General features: G+C 48.5%; 1 protein-coding gene across 1 annotated transcript in view; it reads left to right on the top strand.

The window, feature by feature from the left end:
- Positions 1 to 1,606: 1,606 nt before the first annotated feature.
- LOC119432846 (excitatory amino acid transporter 4-like) overlaps positions 1,607 to 18,426 on the top strand; it is a 37,692-nt gene continuing 20,872 nt past the window's right edge. The window contains exons 1-4 of the mRNA XM_049658416.1: positions 1,607 to 1,612; positions 1,716 to 1,770; positions 2,060 to 2,304; positions 4,149 to 4,318. Coding sequence (XP_049514373.1) covers positions 1,607 to 1,612; positions 1,716 to 1,770; positions 2,060 to 2,304; positions 4,149 to 4,318 — 476 coding nt within the window. The remainder of the gene's footprint in view (positions 1,613 to 1,715; positions 1,771 to 2,059; positions 2,305 to 4,148; positions 4,319 to 18,426) is intronic.

Genomic DNA, 18,426 nt, shown 5'->3' with positions numbered 1-18,426 from the left:
TATACATGAAACTTATCTTTGCTTGTGTTTGTCCGTCGCCAACATCGGTTTTGAATGCAATGCATTGCCATGTTGAGCTTCTGAAAACGCATCATCATTATTATCGTTCATGAATATGAGATTGGTATATTTCTGGCCTAGCAAACCTTGACTGAAGGTCAATAGTCCTGAAGGCATCACGTGCCAATTTAGGTAACATAAAAACAAAAATCTAATTAAGAGGTACATAGGAAGTTTGTACATTTTCCGCTAACCGATTCTTCACGCACTTCAGTGCTTTTCTCCACATTCACGCCATGACGAACTCGCCAAAATCACTATCCTGAAACGATAGGAACACTATGCGAAGTTAAAAAAGTTCAGAACCTTTCCCCTGTCGAGAAAATGGGGTAAGCGAAGCTTGTGGCAAGACGACACTGTCGCAGGCGTTCCGCTTCGTTTTCTCTAAACTCAGGGTCGGCGGCTCTTCGCTGACGTTTGGCCTCAACATCGCGCTCCCGAAACTCGGGGTCCGCGGCTCTTCGCTGACGTTTCGCCTGGGCTTCGGAAGTCCTCACGCTAGAATCTGACGACAAGCTTCACTTGCGCCCAGTTTCTCGACAGCGGAAGGGCTGGTGATTGTCTCTTTGGGTCCCACGTGTGACAAGGGTAGTTCAAGGGCGCGTTACACGTCCCCGAGCCCACATGGCTATGTGCCATTGAGCTTGGACCCGTTCTGCACTATCGCCTAGATCAACCCACATGACAGGGGTAATAACAACTTCATTGGGGCGAGTTGGTTCATCTTGAGTATAACTGGAAGCAGCGCGAAAAAAAAATGACAAGAATCGAGAGCGCTCGTCCTGTTGTGTTTGTTTTTGATTCTTGTCCTCGTCTTTTTCGCGCTGCTTGAAGTTACACTCGACAGGGATATATGTGCCATTCAACTTGGACCCTTTTCTGCACAATCACAAAGATCGGTCCACTTTTCAGCGTGACTCCACCACCACCACCCCCGACGAGGGCACATCGTCGTCCAGCCCAGTTGGTTTACAAAGCATTCATTGGCTTTACACTTTAAAAAAAATTGAGGACGCTTATGCTTCGCCTTTAAGAGTGGAACGCGATCGCATTGAGAGATCCCTGACTGTTTGTCAGGCTTCCCGGCAACTGCAGCTTTCTTTTTTCTGCAGCTTCACCTCAGCGCGCCGCTGCCGAGAAAGCGAGCGTCATCTGGATGGTGTTTTCGAAAGGAACACCTACCGGGGCGCGCCGCTGTACGAATGGTAGAAATGCTGGAAAGGGTGTTTGTGTTTGTGTTTCCGCGTAAGAGAATTATGTTTTCTCGTATATTCTCAAATTAAAGTCTGAGACGCTATCATACCTGTAGGCTGTGGTTAAATCGTATTTTACGATTTTCATGACGCATTTTACTTGGAGAAAATAAATTAGTACACCAGCACCTCTGCGGAACGGGGAGGGCCTACGTGGTCGCGGTGGTTCGGGGTGATTTTCTTCACCGCGGACACCGAGACGGACGCTAACGCTGGATTTTCTGCGACACGGGGCCCTTAACGCTATCGCATCAAGTGTATAAAGCACGCATTTTGCTAAAGATTGGTCTCCGATGATCGTAAGCGTCTTTTTGTTTATTTATTATTCCCTATAGAGTCCCAAGTTCGTGACTTGTTGCGATGGCAAGCAGTCATTGATCCATCCATGTGGCGTGCTTTCAGCTCTTTACCGTGCAGACCGAAACGACCGATGAGGTGGCGCTCACTGGACGGAACGGTAAGTGGTTCCGAGCTATGGGTTCTGGTGGGAAAGCATCGTTGTTGAGCGCGGTATAACGTGGAACCCAATTTCACCGCAACACACAATACGGGCCTCATTCAGTCAGTTGTTCCGCTATGTCTGGTGCACACGTAGGGTCAAGCAGCTTTTCAGTTCGCTTATTTTGCGGCAGGCCAGCTGAAATGTTCGATAAATGTTTATACGATAACTTGGATCTTACCGCACGTCACCTAAAGGGAATGTAACCGACAGAGAATTCGAAAATATTGTTATCCATCAATTGCAGACGGTGGTTCGCCCGACCCGGTGTTCACGTCGCTGGAGAACGCAAACCTGATGGGCGTCCTGTGCTTCTCCGTGCTGCTGGGCCTGGTGCTGTCCGCGTTCCGCGACGAGCAGAACGTGGTGCTCAACGTGTTCGTCAGCCTGAGCAACACCCTGATGACGGCCACACACATGCTGCTGTGGTTCGCACCCGTAGGACTCTGCTCCGGCAGCATGGTGCTGGTGCTTGGCGCCGGAGACTTGCAGGTGTGCGGGCGCCAGTGACAAGCTGCGCTGCGTCGCTCTGATCAGTTTGTAAGGGGGCACGGTGCTTTCATACGCGCACGCATGCGCTCAGGCGCAGACTACTTTATACTTTACAGTCGTATGTACTACGTACTCCTACCCTATTTTAAGGGTCCCGTGTCGAAGAAAATCCGGTGTTGGCGTCAGCGTCCGTGGCGGAGAAATTTCCTCTGAACCACCCCGACCACACGGGCCCTCCGCGTGGCGCAAGGCGTTAGTGAACAAAAATTTAATTTCTCAAAGTAAAATCCATCAAAAAAATCGTAAAGTGTGACTTAACTGCAACCTACATACATGGTAACGTCGGATTGTAATTTGAATGTACGAGAAAACAATTCTGTTACGAGGAAACTCAAACAGAAACACCTTTTCCAGCATTTCTATCATAACAGCGGCGCGCTCGGGTAGGTTACTTGCGGAAACCCCATTCAGATGGCACTCACCTCTTCAGCAGCGTAAAATGGTAGCGGCTCGCAGAGGCGAAGGAGGAGCAGAAAAAAAAAAAAAACGAAAGCTGCAGTTGCCGGGAAGCCTGACAAGCATTCAGGGATCTGAATGCTAAAGCGTCCTCCAAATTTCGGACGCGCGCGCGCCTCGGGGCAACAACATGCAATTCATAAAATAAAAAAAGGGTCCTAGGGCCTTCACATTTTGATATAAAACGGCTTATATTCCCTCTAAAAATTTCTTCCCAGCAATGCATTTGTGTTTCAAAGTGAAGCCGACTTTAAGGGGATCGGGGTAAGCTTGGTCTTTGTAAGCTGGCTTTCCGACGTTGTGCGTTGCAGTGAAGCCTACTCATAAAGAAAAATGCGATGCGAACGGGGCCCGATAACGCTATCGCGTTCCACTCTTAAAGACGAAGCTTAAGCGTCCTCCAATTTTTGACGAAAATGAGTCTCCAAAAAAGATCAGGTACGAAGCAAATGCCGTGCAGCCTAAATACAGAATTCGCGCTTTTGTATGGCGGGGTCCAAACCTTTCAGCACACTACGCAACACAGGTATGCGTATACGAAGGCTTGCATCCCACATCTTTCTGTAGTCCTTACTAGAGCACTGCACGGGCTCGGGCTTACCCGAAAGCACGGGCCCGACGCGGTCTGCGGGCCGGGCCGGGCCGGGTAGGGCAGTTCTTTCACGGGCTCGGGCACGGCATGTGCTTTTTGATCCGGGCCCGGGCCGGGCTCGGAATTTCTGGTGGTGTGCATGTAACGTGCAGCGAGTTATCCTCGCGCGTCTCAAGTCTGAAAAACATGTATTTTTCGGTTTCGGGCCCGGTTCGGGCCGGTTTGGAGCCGGGCTCGGGCCTAAGGTAAAGGGGTGGCGGGCCGGGCCGGGCGAGTAACGTAGATTATTTCCGGGCCCGGGCCGGGCCCGGGTCTCGCCATAAAACTTTTGGTCGGGCTCGGGCGGGCCGCCCAACGTCAAAACGGGCCCGGGCCGGGCCCGGGCTGAAAAAATCGGCCCGTGCAGTGCTCTAGACTCCTTACGTTGCTGAACGCAGAAGACCACCGAGTCGGCAGATTTTCTTGAAGAGCAGAGCACGTTCCGGCTCACCCTATAGCGCCACAGCCGATTACGCTCGCCTTCGGGATTTTGGCGAATCTTATTTTTGCCCTCCGTGATGTCGCATACAATCGATTGCTTCTTCCTTGTGGAAGGTTTCAAACGTAAAATATTGATTTATTCATGACAAGCCGGTACATACAACATCCGCTACATTGGTATTCAAAGAGGCCTGCATCGCTTTGAGAAATCGCAGCTCGGAAAGCCTGCACTTGCTCAGCGATTGTTCACTTTCAGCCGCTGACCGGTGACCTGTCGATGTACGTGATGGCGTTCGTGGCGGCCATTGCACTACACGGTCTGCTAGTGCTACCGACGCTTTACCTGCTGCTTACGCGGCATCAGCTGGGGCCCTTCTTCCGAAACATGGTCTACCCAATGGCGGTCGCTCTCGGCACGTCCTCCAGGTGCGTGCTTCCGACGCCTGTTCCAAGGTCGCCACTTATTGTGTTTCAACACGGCGAAAAAAAAAAAGCAAAAGCGTGGACGCATATAGGAAAACTTATGAGAAAAAGGAGGCCGGTGGCGATAACTAGAGCTGCATTCGAACAAGGCGCCCTAAACCGTTATTCCCCATCCGGTGTTTTCGACATGCTTCCGAACATTATAAAGTGCATTGATTCTCACTTGAACCGAGTTGGACGATCCATTTTTTTTATCTTGGTCTCATATTGTGTGACACCCACAAACACAGCAAAGTGACCGCGAATATCACAGACGAGGTATTGCAGAAGAAACATCGTGAATAGCAGCAAAGAGGTCTAAAATAGTTTCAGAAGGGTATGTTACTCGGGTTGTGCTATAATAAAACCGTTTCTACAACAACTTGACAAGGTTAAACAAAAATTTAACATAGAATCGTGGTTCAATATGTTAATGTTGAAATCACCACCTAAAGTAACAGTAATGCTCTTTATAGTCTTAAATTTAAGAAGTGGTTCAGTAAGTTCAAGAAAAGCCGCAATAATGCCGTCAGAAGGTCGATGCATGGCCAGTACCATATTAGCACAGAATTACAGACGTGTTTCATAATCCTCACAAGTTACATAAAAATGAGCGTTTCACTTAGCATGTAAGGATACACCTCCAATGCGACTTGCAGTTCAATTTATGTGGAAGGTAATCATAGAAAGGTAACTTAAACTGCATTCCCTTGTCTATATCTTGTAAATTAAACACATCACTACTATTCTGCCATGATTACGTAAAGATTACCAGAATAAAAACTATATATCTGATGATTTGTTATTTAACAAACGCGCGTGAAGATTGATGCATTTGAACATACATTTGGGAGCTCACTAGGAAGTAAGCCAAACAGGAAATCATGCGTCAGTGAAACAGTCCATTTAAACGCAAGTAATTTGCACTCGAACACTTTCAATGTTCCGCTCATCGCTGACAATACAGGCGCGTCCTGCGGCTTATTTCCTTGAAGGGTTTTACTAATAAAACACCAGTGAATGCAGTGACGTCCACGAGATATCCTATGGACATGCACTGCCAGGACATGGATATCCTAGGGATGGGTCGAACACGTCCTTCGGACGTGCCTCATACAATCCTTTGGCTGCACTTTGCGTGTCCTGAGGACATCCCTTGCATGTCCGCGACAAACGTCATGGGGACATGCTACGTACATTATGCAGACATGTCAGCGCATTTTGCACACTCTGCTATATAATGTATATTACGTTCGCACCAAACACTACGTTGACCTTACGTTCTTAAGAAAGAAGCTCGAGAACAAGCTAAGGACCGCACAAAGAGCGATGGCACGAGAAATGTTAGGCCTAACGTTAAGAGGAAGGAAGAGAGCGGTGTGGATCAGAGAGCAAACGGGGATAGCCGATATTCTAATTGACATTAGGAGGAAGAAATGGAGCTGGGCAGGCCATGTAATGCGTAGGATGGCTAAACGGTGGACCATTAGAGTTACAGAATGGGTACCAAGAGAAGGGAAGCGCAGTCGAGGACGGCAGAAAACTAGGTGAGTGATGAAGTCCAAAAAGGGACGTCCGGCGCATGCATGCCGAAACGGTGCACGGATCGACACTAAGACTTGGATATCCTACTGAAGAATTGTTTTCGCTGGGACACCATGTAAAGCGGAAGCACTTCACGCGTCCATATTTCCACACGTCACAAAAGAGCTGCCGGTTCCGTCTGGTTAATTTCGTTCACATAAATGTTGCACCTGGTCTTACGAAGTTCTCTTTTTAGCCACTGGTCTCTCGTTTCCCTCTTGGCACTGAATCAAACTGTCACAACAGGTTTTCCGTCCTTCGACGAATGTCTATGCATAACTTCAGCTTTAGTTATATTGTGAACTCTAATCATGTTGACCACTTTATTTACGTATAAACATTTTTTTATGGTCGCCGCCATATTGCGTTGGCCGTGGCACCATCTATGGGCAGTTGGCTTGCCGGCTTGGGCGAGCGCTCTGTGTTGTATACCATGGTATACGCCCGGCGGCAGTTTCTCGTGGTTGTTATCGCGCTCGCGCTGTCTATTTAGTATGACGTGGCGTCTTCTAAGTGGGAAACGATACTGTGAGACGCACTTAAGTAATTTAAGTCGGCATGGCCGGAGCTTCTGCTGGCGTTATGGCGAACGGTGCACCCAGCGCGATGTGCGCGCGCGTGTTTGAGCCTACAATCAGCCTCGGAGATGAGTTATGTATTTCTGAAAATTCCTTTCACGAATCTGTCCTTACTGCAGCACTGTAACTGTATAAGCTGTGATTTAGCAGAAATGAGCAGTTACGAAACATAAAACGTACCTAACAGCATGGGTACCGCTCTACTGCGGTATAAGTTATGCTGTTTACTTTGACAAGAAATCAAAGTGTTATCTGTACGTATACATTTCGCGACTACATCGTTTGCTGGACGAAGTTTCCGCCCACGAATAAATTAGTTTTGGTTAATAAAAAAAGCATACTATGCAGTGTGAGTCACACTTGTCGAGTGGTCGAGCGACAGGCTGCGAACTGCGCGAGCGTCCGAAGCAGTGGTAGATGCTGCGTTACAGATGTATTTGTGCTTTATAGCGCATGGTCTAAGCCTGCGCCATGACCGTGCGAGTTCTTATTGCGAGATGTTATTGAGGCCTTGGTAAGTGTGTTTTCTTTTTATTGCGATAGCAATTATATGGACACTTCAACCGGATTTCTGCCGTCGCCGTCGCCGTGAGGTTCCGTATAGATTCCAAGGGCGATAAAATCGTCGCCGCGCCCCGTATGCGCGAGCGAAAGCGCGCGGGGGACGCGCGCTATCACGGAGAGCGAACGCTCGGCGGAAAGCAAACGCGACCGTCGCGTGGGGGTATGGGAGGCAGGGAGGCGGGGCGGCGCTGTGCTCCGGCACCAAAGGCGTATCTTGCCACTCAATCTCCCACGCGAAAGCAACAAAGCGGGAAGAGGGGGGGCAGCTTCTCCTCTGCCAACAACTTCTCCTTTGCAGCTTGCCGGACGGTGCCCGTCGCCCGCACCGTCTCTTATCTCCACACGGCTCTGACCTTTGTAAGCGCTGTGCATTCGCCGCTCAATTTCCGTTGAAGCGATAGACCGCGCGAACCTGCGCTTGCTGCCAGCGTTTTGACAGTCGTTGGCTGTGGTCATTCAGTGTGATCTATTCATGTTTGCTTGTGCGCGCTGACACCACGATTGTTAATTCAGTTAGTAAGCCAATGTGTCCAAGTTTATGCAGCCGATAAAACTACTATCCCTACTCCGAATAGCTCTCTACTAATTTGCTATCGCAATCGATGCTTCGCCTTTCGGGCGAAACTGCGACATTTTTTTTATCGAACGAAGAGGGTGAAAATCAATTTTAACACGAAAGTGTTTTATGCCGGGGTCAACCATCAACTTCCTGTAACGGATGTGACGTCGGCGCGAACGCGTAAAATATGCTCTCTTGACATAGGGAGCCTACATGCAACGCTGTTTTAGGGTGGTGACAGCCTTTGTAAGGGTACTTGCCACCGCCAGCTAAAATGGCGGGTTAAATGTGGGGCACAAAATGGCGAAAGATCAGCCGACAGATCACGTTTCCCGCAACCCTTGGTGACGTGAAACTAATTAACTTCTTTTAATAAACTTTGGTCTCAGCAGCCATGGAGACATATAGCGTGTCTGAGCGCAGTACACGGCACGTCTACGTTTTAGTTAAACAGGCTAGTAATCACAGTATTTATTACAGCACACTACGAAAAACACCCTTTTATATTATGTGTAAGTAGAAGGCAACGACAATGCTTAATGCAGTTCACATTCTTGGCGTGAGAGAATACTACTTGTTGCTTTATACATGTATGTGTCGCACTACACGCAATATAAAAAGAATATTTTGATGTTAAAGTAAAGGGATAAGGCTACTAGTATATTAAAGATGTTTGCAGGTTTGATGTGCGAATTTCTGCAACTAAATTAAAGAAATTTAGTAGATCACGTGCCAACATGGGTACATCAGAGCGTGACAAAAAAAAAAAAAAAGCAGGGCGATTTTGCACTCGGTCGTGCAAAGCTTAGGCACAGCGAAGGTGTCAATCCTCAAGTCTTACTGGCTGCTACTGCTAGGTATTAACTTGGTTGCCTGCTAGGTCTCAACTTGGTTTAACTTAACTAAGCATGTAGGGGAAGGTATTCTCGAGCGATCACTTTCGGAGGTACCTTTCCTTTCGCGACATTTCGCGTGACTAGCGCTGGACGCGTCGGCGCCTACGAGCGACAGCGTTGCAGGCATGCCACTAACGCAGGCAGGCAGGAACCGTTTATGCGTCGGGCGAAGCGAGCGCGCACCTGCGGTTAATTACTAGGCAACGCGAGGTGACGTCATCGCTACGGCTTAGGCGCATGCGCAGCTAAGCAACGCGGGCGGCGTCGGCAGCAGCGCTACGCGTTGCCTCGTTGGTGCTGCTACAGCTTGTTTCTCTATCCCGCTCTCATTTTCTCTTTCCCTCCCGAGCATTGCGCGCGCCGCGCGCATGCTCTCCTTCCCTCTCCTTAACGTCCCATGTCAAGGCAACATGTGCACGGCATGGAGAGGAGGCGAGGCACACGCAAGGAGTTTTTTCAACCTCCTTGGGCACACGCCGCTCCGCAAGGTCGTTGCTAGGCAACGCAGTGACGTCATAACTCGACGAGGTTTTGCGACAGCAGGCGCCACTTCTTACGGTTAGCTAGAACAGCTTCGCTGTTAAAAAGAGCAGGAATGCGCCGCGACTTCTAGCGAGTGTGGGGACCAAAATGGCTACCACCAAATCTGGCGGTAAATAGCGGCCAAACTTTTGGTGGTGTCACCACCCTAAGGGCCTATTCACACTTGCAACTAGGCGAGGTCGCGCGACCAAGTTGGTCGCAAAGCGACCAGTCGCAAGTAGTCGCAAATGGTCGCTTTTCTCGAAATGCGACCGTTTCGGGCCAGTCGCTCACTGTTCGATTTTTCAGTCGCGCGACCACAGTCGCAGAACAGCTGAACCAATCAGATGCGAAGGAGCAGGACGTCCGTATACGCTGACGCTTATTTTACGCGGCGATGACATTTCAAGCAGACGTGAACGGCATATCGTGATACATTTCGGTTTAGCGACTCGTCGGTCGCATTCGTAAGTGTGAACATCGTTCGTCTTGAGTAGTTTTCTGGTCGCCAGTCGCAATTGGTCGCGCGACCTCGCCTAGTCGCAAGTGTGAATGGGCCCTAAAACGACGTTGCATGAAGCCTCCCTATTTTCACAAGGATGGCGCCGCCATCTAGGAGCGGTGAAGCGAAGTACTGCATCATGACTACAGTGTACTAGAAGAGTTATTCTATTATAGTGCACTGTAATCATGACTAACGAGCGCTGACAGTAAGCGCTTCGGCTGGTCTCAACGCAGCGGAGGCCCCAACGCGGTGGCCTACTGGTGAGGTGACGACGCAGTTTCCGCACATGGTTTGTCTTTCGCGTCCGATTAGCCTGTGACGCCTCGTCGTCTACGGAGTACAGCTTCAACATGCACCATGTTACAGTGGCTAGAACTAGCCACTGTAACACGGCGTTGGAGCCTCCGCTAGGTGGCTAGGGCTGCTCAGCCGCTGCGCGGAGTAGGGTGCCTCGATGCCAGCGCGGCGCTGGCATCGAGGCACCCTAGCGCGGAGGCTACCGAAGCGCTCGCTGTCGGCGCTCGTTACAGTCACCGTTATGAATCGCTTTGCCAGTTTGCAAACTCCGCCGGGATGCAGCGGCAAAACGTGGCCCCTTTCGGTTCCCGCTCGCGAGGTGGCGCTTCCAACGCCGTTGGCCTAAAACCCCTATATATAAAAAGTAGCGCCATTCTTAGATCTTGCCGCCACCGCGCTCACCCCGGCGTTTCCTCCTTGTCGCCTCCTGTCGCCCCAGCCTCCTCCGCTCCCCCAGTGGCCAATCCGTGTCACGTGGAAGCACGCGTGGCGCTTTTGTATATTTTTTTCTTTCCAGCGCGCTCCGACTGCCATTCTCGGGCCTGTGCGACGAACGTGCTGTACGCACAAACGGATCAAACGTGTCAGGGACAAGAACTTCGTTGTGATGGCATGCTGCTGCACCTTAAGTTGCCGCAACCGACAAGGCGAGGGCAAAAGGCTTTTTTTGTTTTTCATCCGGCGTGCGCAAACGCTTGCTGCACACTATGATATTTGCGCCGTCTTGCATTGTCGCGTTGCTACTTTCAAAACGGCATTATTAAGGCCAGTTACTGACTGACGAAGCAAAATCGCGCCTCAAAAACTTCTCCGCAGGGCGCGATCGAAGTTTTCCTCGGATTTCCTCTGGTAGCGCGTTAGCTATCGTCTGCCACGGCAGGCCCGACACAGGCGGCGCCACTGTCGATATCGCGCCTCGATCGCGCTGGTCGCGCCGAGCGCGATAGTGGAACGGAGGAGGAGGGAAGTGGATGGCGCTACTTTTTATTTACGTTGGCCCGGTCGCATCATGGTTACGGAGCCTGCGCATTGCGTTAAACGCAATTTACGCAGTTAATTCTGTGTAAGGGGAGTTATTTCCGAGATTGTGAGCAAACGTTATTTAGATTGTGCAACTAGAGTATCGTTTCAACCACTAGAGCGATTCCACACGGCAGAGATGTGACTGAGATGCCTCAATCTAGATTCTAGCTAGTGCTATACGGGACTCTTATCCATTCATCTGTGAAGATTAATCGGGTTCAGTTCTTTTTAATTCAGTTCTATATAAGATTACGTGTTTACGGTGGGTCAGGGAACATAAATATCTGATAACGCCGAAAATTTTGAAACCTAGAACTACTCGCTTGTTCGAGAACACTCAATGCCAGGATACGCGTTTTTTAAAGCAAGATACCGAAGTACTTCAGTGAAAGTTCGTCGTTTTTAAGGCTATAAAACGCGAAAGACGAGAACAACACTAGTCAAATTGAAAACAATTTATTAGGGCGAAAACCGTAGATGGCTCATGGGCCGAAAAATCCGATGTCCGGTGTTACGGCACCTAAATTCATGGAGCCACAAACAAAGGTCGTGTTTTCGAGTGCCTTAGTTAACTCTACCTTAATTAACATAGAGTTACTCGAACCCACGACATTTGGTGTCACTTAAGGCAAATTAAGACCCCGTTAATTAGGATATAGTTATTCATGGCACGCGGACCCACGACCGTTGGTGGGAGTCGAATCCTGAACCATTGGTGTTAATTAAGGCGACGTTAATTAAGGCGTATTTAATCAAGATATAGGTAATTAAGACACTCGAGCCCACGAGCTTTGGTTTTATTAGGGAGAAGTTTATTAAGGCACACATTATTAAGGTACTCGAACCCACGACCTTTGGTGGGAAAGAACAAGTAATAGGAAGCAATTGCACGTTAAAGGTGGTCAAAATTACCCCGAAGTCCCCCACTACGGCGTGCCTCAATCATATCGTGGTTTTGGAACATATAAAACACCAGAATGTAATTTGATTTTTTAAACTCACGATGCATTCGAATGAGAATGTCAAGTAATATAATGAATTTCTCGTAAGCGTGCATGCTTTCGCATTCATTCTCTTTAGCGTATGCTAAAGTGACTGCCAACTTTTTGAACAATGCAACAAACATCAACTAGGAATCTTCTATTTTTTATGATTTAATAAACGCCTTTCTCTCTCTCAACTGGGAATCACATTTCAAAAGCCAAAGTTACAAATTAAAGACGCGCTTTTTTGTTTGCTACAGCCATCTTTTCCTTGCCTTCTAATCGATGGTTAAAATCTCGGGAGAAAAAGTGCATTCTTGTCACAAGTTGGAGCGGGAGCACACGCCGCACGATCTGCGTCGATAGATCTCGCTGGGACTCGCAGGGATTGCGATCACTACGCAACAAAGTTGAACGCAATGTTACTAGATTTGTTGAAGGCAAAACAAAACAAAAAAAACACCCGGTACAAGAGCACGCCTGCGTTGACTACGCCAGCGTGGCGGCTCAGAAGCCGTAGGCACCGCCGACACCTCCATTACCTCCGTCAAACCGGTCAAACGTAGGGTGCCTCGATGCCCAGCGCCGCCGTCCAGGGTGGAGACAACCACGCTGGCGCCGCCATATTGAGTCACACGAGCTGAGACTCGGCTACGCTTGCGTTCATAAATAGTGTTACTCGCGGCGCACTTCCAAGTGCTTTGCCTTGATGAGGATTTTTTTATCGGTATCGCATCTGCACATCTTTATAACCAATAGCCGTTAACTCGTCGAAGGTCCAAGACGTAAATGTATGGCGCCGGGAACATGCCCCAAGTTGCCTAATTCAATTTACATTTAACATGCCGTGTGTATGCTTGAAATACGCACTATTTGTTTTTTGCGCTTCGATGCTTGGTATATAAGGTTTGCGACCCCCTGTGTGTGCAAGTTTTTCTTTTTCGCTGTTGTATTTTGGTTTACACGTCACGCCTCCTTTACCGTAGCCAGCCACTCGCGCACGGCGGTTAGTTTCCCTTGCGTTGCGCGTGCTCTTCGCGTTCGTTGCAATTATTTGACGATATCTACGCGCAATTTTGCTTTTTTTTTGCCCAAAAAACTGTGTGCTGACAGTATTAAGCTGGTGTAAAAATAACTGCGATGTGAAAATAAGGTTTAGTTAGTGCTGTAGAGAAACATGTAACGTAACTTGTCTGTGTCAATCTTGCGTAGTACACAGAAGAAACCAAACGATGCACAAAATACATTTACTTATAATGTCTAGTACAATCAATCATGAAAGAGATATGTACATGAAAAATTATATGTACTGTGTGGCGCCTGAAGGTTATGTTGAAAGACGAGATAAAAAAAAATTCGCAAGGTAGGCTCGACACACAATTCGGGATAGTGAGAGTTTTTCTTAATTTATTAATTACATGGTGGGGGGGGGATCAACTGAGTACATCAACCTTATTACACACAATATAAATCGAAAACAAGAATGCAAACAAGAAAACGCAACCGCGGGTAATATTAATCAAGATATCCAGCCAGAATACATCAGCTACCATCGAATACGTCGCATCAGCCAAACACATCGATGGTGAGTACAGAACATTTTATAAATAACCATTAGAACACTGATAACTACATTGAAAAAATAAACAACACTGCATACATATCGCGTACAAAAACCGTAAATGAAACTAAGACAGACAAATACAGATGAGCAATGTTTTTCACTTCGAAAATATAGTCCATGATGATGTAAGGCTGTTGACTTTAACAGATGGCGCCCATCCTGTCGATTTCCCTCGTACTGGTCCTCTTCAAAGTGTTTCTAAGTACAAGTAAAACAACAAAAGTGATTATTGATATGAAAAGTTGCCTTGTAAATACAGCTAGAGAACCCATTACAGTGCTTAAAAATAAATTTTCGCAGAAGTAATGCTGTATTACTTCGCTTCACATGTTTCCAAGAAATGCACAGGCTACAACAGACACCATGCCAGAAAGCGCCGAAACATTTTGGTCCCATGATGCCCCTTAACTCTACTACACCTGGACATACCGTGCACAGGCATTTAAAGACCGTCACAGTACCCACTACGATCGGGAATGAGCACGAATGATCATCGGCTTACGAGCACCACGCTACAAATATATTCGTCTAAAAAATCAGCTATATAACGTAACAACCTGAGATCCGCAAGATATCTGCTGAGTAGAGAAAATCACAATGCTTCGCTTGCCACGTACACAACAGCCGCTCTCCCCAGAAAAAGCACTGCGTTCTTTAGTCCCAAATAACCAGTAGCGAAAAAAGAAACTGAGGAAAAAAAAAAGAAAGAAACAAGACACACACGATGTGTGCTTCCCGTGAAAAAGTAAAATAGGTGGTTTACATGACGATTTGTAGCTAATGTAAGGCTATTTCGCGGCGAAGCATTTTCGTCAGTTCTTAAAATAAGGGTACTACTCGCATAGACTGCGCTGATCAAAACGGCAAAAGCCTATGCGACGCGCGCTTGCAAACCATAGGCTACTCAGCATCGGTGCAGTGCTTAGTTCGTGAGCGAACGTAGGTACGTGAGCGAGGATCAGAGAATACTTTCTTATTTATGAAAAACACGTAGCGATTAGTAGTAGCGATAGTCTAAACTTTCTTGACACTTACCTCGCAAATGTAGGAGCTATCCGTTGCCTTCCAGTGATACCGCTTTATTTGGGTTTCCCATCTCTTCCTTCGCTCTGGGTCCCGGGGGAAGCGTAAACAACGAAGCCCTTTACGCGTCGATCCGGTGCACTTGGGAACACAACAGCCCGTCATGTCGACTCGATGCACTTGACAAGCTTGCCATTCATGCGGCTGAACACTGTCCAGCAAGTAGAAGCGTCAGCGAAGCATCCGCGCGCACTGTGTCTCGAACTAAGCACCGGCACCAAGCACTCGCAACCGCTCGCTGTGACTCAAGATGGCGTCGCAGCGAGAAAGCGGCGGCGCGGGTGCGGTCAAAGGATGGCACCACCCTGAACGGCGGCGCTGGCATCGAGGCACCCTAGTCAAACGGCAACGAGCGCGCCCCCGCTCGGCGGTACAGCGAAGGGTGACAACCGCGGCGCCGGAGTTTGCAAACTGAAGAGGTAATCTAGTAACGTTGGTTAGAGTCGCAGTACTTCGCTTCACCGCTCCTAGATGGCAGCGCCATCCCTGTCAAGAGAGACGTTTAGAGTATAGTGGTCGAAAAAAAAAAGCAGGGAAGAGATTGATAAGACTGGATTGATATGACAAGAGATTGATTTGATATCTTACAGTGATAGGTAGTGGTACAAGGTAGATATTGAGAAAAAAAAACATTAAGAAATGTATACAAAATGCTAGATAAAAACATGTATTGCATACCGGATTATATCAAGCAGGCTAGCTGACTACTTGTCACTGCCCAGTTTCAAATGAGATGCCATTAAATCATCATCATCATCGGGTTGGGGCTTTATGTCAAGAGCATATTTTGCGCATTCGCGCCGACGTCACTTCCGTCACAGGAAGTTGATAGTGGACCCCGGCATAAAACACGTTCGTGTTTAAAAAATTCAAGGCTGTAGCACCAGCGATTACGATGATATCTATACGCCGAGTCATGTATACATGGCCGACGCGCATGAACCGTAGATAACATTTCGACGACCGTGCTCGCCGATATATCGTTGCACTTTCAGTGTCACGTGTTCTAAAGCGATAGCGTTAAGAGCCCCGTGTCGCAGACAATCCAGTGTCGGCGTCGTTGTCTGTGTGCAATAATATCTAATAATATTCGTATATTATTTAGGTATATCTATATGCCACGCCTTGCTATATGACATGCGGTATATGCGAGTTATATTGCCACACCATTCTATCACTAAAGTTGCTCATACCTTGTCTTAAATTCTTGACAAAGTTATTCCTCGCGATTTTGAGAATGACAGACCACAAACAAATGTCATGAAACAAAATGCCAGCAGCCATGCCTTTTATGTTAAATCTTCTCAGACGGAATTATTAAAAGTGCGAAGCAATAGCAGAAACCTGAAAATGATGTAATTTTGTTGGCGTGGCTGTGAACTACCTCGGGGATCGGCCCTACGCAAGAGGCCGCGTTTCTACCAGAAAGCTCGCTTTCGTGCATAGCGTTCATTGCAAGCGTTTCCCGGTACACATAATGGCACGTACACACTAGCGGCAAAACGCGCGCGGCGCGTCGGCGGCGGCAAAACGCAGCTGCGGCAGAGCGGCCACACCAACCGGCGGCGCGCCGCTGCGGCGTTCACGTGGCAGACTAGACTCTCTCCCCCCTTCTCGAACTATCCGTCAGCTCGGTCCGGGAGCTGACGCGTGCAGATGACAGTGCGAAACGAGTTTCCGGCTACACCGGACGCGAGTACAAAAGGAGCGGTCGGGCAGGTCCGCATGACACCAGTTTCCCGCGCGCACGCCACGGAAGCGGGCCGCTCTAATTGGTCTCATTCATCCGCGGCACGCGGCAAACCGCAAAAAATCGGACCAGGAGCGATCCCTGCCACGGCAAGAAAAAACGGCAAGAAATATCGCAGTTTCGCCCGAGAGGCGAAGCATCGATTGCGATAGCAAATTCATCATCATCATCAGCCTATATTTATGTCCACTGCAAGACGAAGGCCTCTCCCTGCGATCTCCAATTACCCCTGTCTTGCGCTAGCGTATTCCAACTTGCGCCTGCGAATTTCCTAACCTCATCATCCCACCTGACTTTCTGCCGTCCTCGACTGCGCTTCCCTTCTCTTGGTATCCATTCTGTAACCCTAATGGTCCACCAGTTATCCATCCTACGCATTACATGGCCTGCTCAGCTCCATTTCTTCCGCTTAGTGTCAACTAGAATATCGTCTACCCCCGTTTGTTTTCTGATCCAATGTTCTCTGAGCAAATTAGCAGAGAGCTATTGGGGGTAGGGATAGTAGTTTTATCGGCTGCATAAACTTGAACACATTGGCTTACTAACTGAATTAACAATCGTGATGTCAGCGCGCACAAGCAAACATGAATAGATCACACTGAATGACCGCAGCCAACGACTGTCAAAACGCTGGCAACAAGCGCAGGTTCGCGCGGTCTATCGCTTCAACGGAAACTGAGCGGCGAATGCACAGCGCATAGAAAGGTCAGAGCCGTGTGGAGATAAGAGACGGTGCGGACGACCGGCATTCCCGGGCAAAGCGCAAAGGAGAAGCTGCCCCCCCCCCCCCCCTCTTCTCGCTTTGTTGCGTTCGCGTGGGAGATTGAGTGGCAAGATACGCCTTTGGTGCCTGAGCACAGCGCCGCCCCACCTCCCTCCCTCCCATACCCCCACAGTCTTTTGCGCGACGGTCACGTCTGCTTTCCGCCGAGCGGTCGCTCTCTGTGATAGCGCGAGGGGGGGGGGGGGTTACGCCCTCCGTGATAGCGCGAGTCCCCCGCGCACTTTCGCTCGCGCATACGGCGCCGATTTTATCGCCCTTCGAATCTATACGGAACCTCACGGCGACGGCGACGACGCCGACGGCAGAAATCCGGTTGAAGGGTCCATATAACTGCTCTCGCAATAAAACCTGTTTCGCGGCGCGCGTCCTGCCGCCGGCGCCGCGCCGCGCGCGTTTTGCCGCTAGTGTGTACGTGCCATAACAGTTACACAAATGCAGTTGCTGGGAAGCATGCGAAGAAGTCAGGCATCTTTGAATGCTATCGCGTTCCACTCTTCAGGGCACAAGTTCGTCCTATAGAGTTGAATTTCTTTACAGTCTTGCTATACTATCTGGTTCTTCACCGCCACTACAACGTGACAATTATTCTTTGCATATGACTTTAGTCTCATCACAGTTAACATGTTCCCTGCACTTAGCACAAGCAACGCTTTGTGGAAATTTGGCAGAAACTAAGCTAGCGGACGTGGCAGCAGTACAGAGGGGAAGAAATGTCCAAGTATCGCACCAACCTGCACGAAGCTGATGGGTCAGGTCTCATCTACACATGCCCGTGTGTCGCTGTCGCTACTTATGCGCTTGCAGGGACGTGTCATCATTCTTAACTTTTACAATTCTATGTAAGCGACAAAGCCTATATCTGTACAAGGTTTCAATTTTTATAGCTCTAACCTTTGAAAACAAAGGAGCGGTGTGGCGGAGATATAGTGCACGGGAGACAAGGCGTATTACTCTTTTTTTGCAACACTCAGTTTATGCATGTTGTCCACTGAAGTCGTTCCCCAGACAAGAATTCCGTACTGAACTAAAGAAAACAACATTGAATTATATAAAAGCATGTTAACAGATGTATATGAAGGTAATTACAATGGCAACTCATAGTATCGATTGCTCTGGACAGTTTACTAACTGAGTGATTTACTTGGCCAAGCGAGTTAAAAAGAAACAAGGAAGGGCATGTAGATGATAATCGAATAAAAATGATAGTCAAATTGCGAGCACGCGCATCTCAGCGGGAGTGCTGCGAAGAACAGCAATGAAGGAAAAGCAGAACTCAATCATTTCGGCAGAAACACTATATAGCCGAAAATGCGAATGAGA

This window comes from Dermacentor silvarum, chromosome 11, assembly GCF_013339745.2.
Source record: "Dermacentor silvarum isolate Dsil-2018 chromosome 11, BIME_Dsil_1.4, whole genome shotgun sequence".
In the NCBI taxonomy this organism is placed as follows: domain Eukaryota; kingdom Metazoa; phylum Arthropoda; class Arachnida; order Ixodida; family Ixodidae; genus Dermacentor; species Dermacentor silvarum.
This window is presented reverse-complemented; position numbering and strand designations above follow the sequence as displayed.